Source organism: Bos taurus, chromosome 15, assembly GCF_002263795.3.
Source record: "Bos taurus isolate L1 Dominette 01449 registration number 42190680 breed Hereford chromosome 15, ARS-UCD2.0, whole genome shotgun sequence".
Lineage (NCBI taxonomy): Eukaryota > Metazoa > Chordata > Mammalia > Artiodactyla > Bovidae > Bos > Bos taurus.
This window is the reverse complement of record NC_037342.1, coordinates 79080327-79084742: the sequence shown is the minus strand read 5'-3', so window position 1 is coordinate 79084742 and position 4416 is coordinate 79080327. Positions and strand designations below refer to the sequence as shown.

Below are 4416 nucleotides of genomic sequence, written 5' to 3'. Positions count from 1 at the left end.
ATGGCATCTGGTCCCATCACTTCATGGGAAATAGATGGGGAAACAGTGGAAACAGTGTCAGACTTTATTTTTCTGGGCTCCAAAATCACTGCAGATGGTGACAGCAGCCATGAAATTAAAAGAGGCTTACTCCTTGGAAGGAAAGTTATGACCAACCTAGATAGCATATTCAAAAGTGGAGACATTGCTTTGCCAACAAAGCTTCGTCTAGTCAAGGCTATGGTTTTTCCTGTGGTCATGTATGGATGTGAGAGTTGGACTGTGAAGAAGGCTGAGTGCTGAAGAATTGATTTATCTTATAGGATGCACTAATTTAAGGTAAAATTTAACAACATATAAGCTAAATTTCGTTTGAATCAACCTCTTACATTCTCACTCGTGTGTTTTCTTTTGTCATTTTTGAATGTAAGTATGATCTCTGGCAACCCACTCCAGTATTCTTGCCTGGAGAATCCCAGAGACGGAGGAGCCTGGTGGGCTGCTGTCTATGGCTGAGTCGGACACAACTCAAGCGACTTAACAGCAGCAGCAGCAGCATGATCTCTGTAAATGTTAATGCATAGACTTTATTATCTGTGAGAAATCAAAGGTGGATATAATGCTTGTGCTTTGAAAGAATTTAAAATAAAGAAGAACTTCTTCCTCAAATCAGCATGGAATTAACACCAGGAATTTGAACATGTTATCTATGGTCCCCAAAACACAGGCTGGGATTAGGTGACTGACAATGTGTAAATCTAAGAATGGAGGCCAAGTCAGATACCAGTGACTCCAGGTTATGAGGTCATTTCAGCTATGGTTTTGCTATTGATCAAATAGTATTTGATAAAGCTAGTCATTTATAATTATAATACTTTTTATAATTGCAAATTGGAGTCTATATATCCAAGTTATATGGGGATAAAATAATAAACAACATTATAAAATAAAGATTATATTTACATATGTCTTTGACTGTGCTAGTGTTCTGTCAGTCAGTACAGCTTCAGCATACATATATACACATATTGGTAGGAACATACTGAGGAGCACATGGGTGATAGCAAATGGGTTTTTCTGCATATAAATATAGTACAGGTAGAGAGTTGATCGTTGTTTTAAAACATCAAGGGAGAAAAGAAGTGCATTCATAATGTAAAAATATTTTCAGCGTATCTTCTTGATATTGAGGCATAGAAGAACCTTACCCTCAATTTTTTTAACTTTAATTTTTACAGAGAAGACAATGGCACCCCACTCCAGTACTTTTGCCTAGAAAATCCCATGGACGGAGGAGCCTGGTAGGCTGCAGTCCATGGGGTCGCTAAAGTCAGACACAACTAAGCGACTTCACTTTCACTTTGCACTTTCATGCATTGGAGAAGGAAATGGCAATCCACTCCAGTGTTCTTGCCTGGAGAATCCCAGGGACATGGAAGCCTGGTGGGCTGCCGTCTATGGGGTCACACAAAGTTGGACAAGACTGAAGTGACTTAGCTGTAGCAGTTTCTGTGAAAATATGCTTTACAGCTAAATCAAATTCTCCAGAACATTCTCTTCATTGCCTCTTTTACATCTTTATTCCTTAAACTATAGATGATGGGATTCAGCATGGGAATCACAACACTGTAAAAGAGGGACACAATCATGTCATGGTCCAAGGCATAGCTGGAACTTGGCCTCACGTACATGAAGAGGATGGTCCCATGAAAAATGCACACTCCAGTTAGGTGAGAGCCACAAGTAGAAAAGACTTTCCTTCTCCCTTCAGCGGAATGCATCCTCAGAACGGCCAACAGAATGAAGCTATAGGAGATCAGGACAATCAGGACAGTGACTATCTCAATGGAGCCCACAAGGTAGAAGAGCAGAAGCTGGTTTGTGTGAGTGTCAGAGCAAGAAATAGCGAGGAGGGGAGGGATGTCACAGAAGACATGTCTGATTTCATTGGAGGCACAGAAGGAGAGGCTGAAAGTAGCCACTGTGTGTACAGTAGCATGCACGATGCCACCAACATAGGAAGCAATGATGAGTGGCACGTAGACTCTGGGTGCCATGCTGACTGAATACAAGAGGGGGTCGTAGATGGCCACGTAGCGATCATATGCCATTGCAGCCAGAAGAAAGCATTCTGTGGTCCCAAAAGTAGTGAAGAGAAACATCTGTGCTGCACACTCAGACAACAAAATGGTTTTGTTTTTTGACATAAAATCTGCTAACATTTTTGGTGTAATTACTGAAGAATAGCAGGCATCAACAGATGACAGCACACTCAGAAAATAGTACATGGGGTTGTGGAGCCGGCAATCCCCAATGACCAACACAACCAGTCCTAAATTTCCAATCAAAGTAAAGAGATACATTGCTAGAAACAGGAAGAATAAGATAAATTGTATTTCAGGATTATCTGTGAGACCTTTCAGTACAAATATAGTAACTTCAGTGGTATTCTTCATGGTGACTCTTCATGGAACAAATTTAAACATAAAATTACAATTCATTTACTACAAAATAATAAAAACATTGTGACTCAGTAATGTGGCTTAAAGGATTTTGACATATGCTCTTATATTTATTTTGAGGGATGTTTCATTTCCGAGTTGTTGATCAGGAGACGTGACAAAGCAGTGAGTAAAGTGTCCATGCTGCTCACTGGAGAATCAAATACCAATATTTGTGTGTTCACTTACTTCTTGAATCCATGTAATTTATAAAACCATGAGGTTAACTGGTTAATGTGTCACTGCATTCTATTAACTGTCCTCATACTAAATCACATTAAAATGCACCAAATGACTGAATAAAATATAATTTCCCTCTGATATTCAAACACATAAGATAGTGTATCAGTGTACAGATCCCTGAAACAGAATAGCAGCATTCCACAACTTTCAGTTATTGTGTAAAATGACTTGCAATTACTATCTAGTCAACTCTAGAATCAGAACATTAGTATTTCTGATAATATTAAAATGATTATTTTTAAATGGGAGTTTGATTCACAAGATGATTAACCCCATTATGATTCTTAATATCATTTCAATGATATAGTTCATTCAAGACAAATAAAACAGGATTAAGAAACTGAAAATATTTGTTCACAGGCCAGGCTCATGATTAAGAGCCATGGGCAATGTTAATATTGCTCTCTAAAGTTTTCCTTCTTCAAAGTACTAAGACATGTATATGCTCAAGCAGATAAAATAATACACAGTCACACAGGCTAATTAAATATGCAAAGCAACAAATATAAATATGTAAAACAATTTCCTTTAAATATGTCTTGTTTGGTTACACATTTAGAATGACCATATAATTGAACTTTGATCACCAAATGTATATATATTTAAAACATTAGCAAATGCTGGATTATAAAGTTAATACTATAACTAATAATTTTACAATATATGTGATCAGATCCTTGATCCAGATATTTTCTCCTTTATCTACTTGTCATGAATTTGTTTTGTGACTTTTAATACATACCAAAACAATATTCTGCTAGGAAGAAATGCAATGTATCATAATTTGATTTTGATTTTGATTCCCCTATTCACTCTTCATGCCTCTGGTATCTTCTTTAGAGAGTAAGGAAGCTTTGTAAATTTTGTATTCTGGTAATACCAAAACACACACACATATCACATAATTCTATTTTCTATGTTACAGTGAGTTTAAGTTTAGATAGTGAAAGACTTATGATGTTAAATGTGTGTGTGTGTGTGTGTGTGTGTGTATGTGTGTGCTCAGTCATGTCCAAATTTTTGGGACCCTATGGACTATAGCCTCCCAGGCTTCTCTCTTCATGGAATTTTCCAGGCAAGAATACTGGAGTGGGTTTCCATTTCCATTTCTCTGAAAACAGGCTTTTCTACTGGATGCCAAAATGAAAATCATACTGGGTATAACCGAGTCAATATTAGAATATATTGAAAGGACTCGGAATTTTAAAGAGGAAATGACTATTAGAATATATTGAAAGGACTCAGAATTTTAAAGAGGAAATGACTATGATTATCAAAGGTTTTAATAATGCAGGGTCAACTTCTAAAATAATCTAAAGCTTCTTCTAAAAATACAATGCTAATAGAAGGTAAATATTCCAACTATATTGATCCAATCTTGAAAAACAAAGCTTGCAAAGAAGAGGAAAAATAATAACAGCCATGCACCGAGCACATGCAACAGTGATGGGCTTTTGTACATGTTATTTTATTTCCCCTTTATAGAAGCTCTCAGAACTGTCAGAGCCCAGATCCAATCCCAGGTATCCCCCACGATGCATCCACTTTTCATCATTTTTCACCACCTCCTGTAATACCATGGCTTCTTTCTGAAACTGACCTGCCTCTTGCTCCTCTCAGTGAAATAAAACTTTCCATTTCTGAGAATTTTATTTATTTTATTATTTACCTTTTTATTTTTTTATAAGTTTAT

General features: G+C 36.8%; 1 protein-coding gene across 1 annotated transcript; it reads right to left on the bottom strand.

Moving 5' to 3' along the window:
* Nucleotides 1-1514: 1514 nt before the first annotated feature.
* Nucleotides 1515-2435, bottom strand: OR5T21 (olfactory receptor family 5 subfamily T member 21). Its single transcript, NM_001389971.1, has one exon. It carries the CDS (start codon nt 2433-2435, stop codon nt 1515-1517), a length of 921 nt encoding a protein of 306 aa, NP_001376900.1.
* Nucleotides 2436-4416: the final 1981 nt, after the last annotated feature.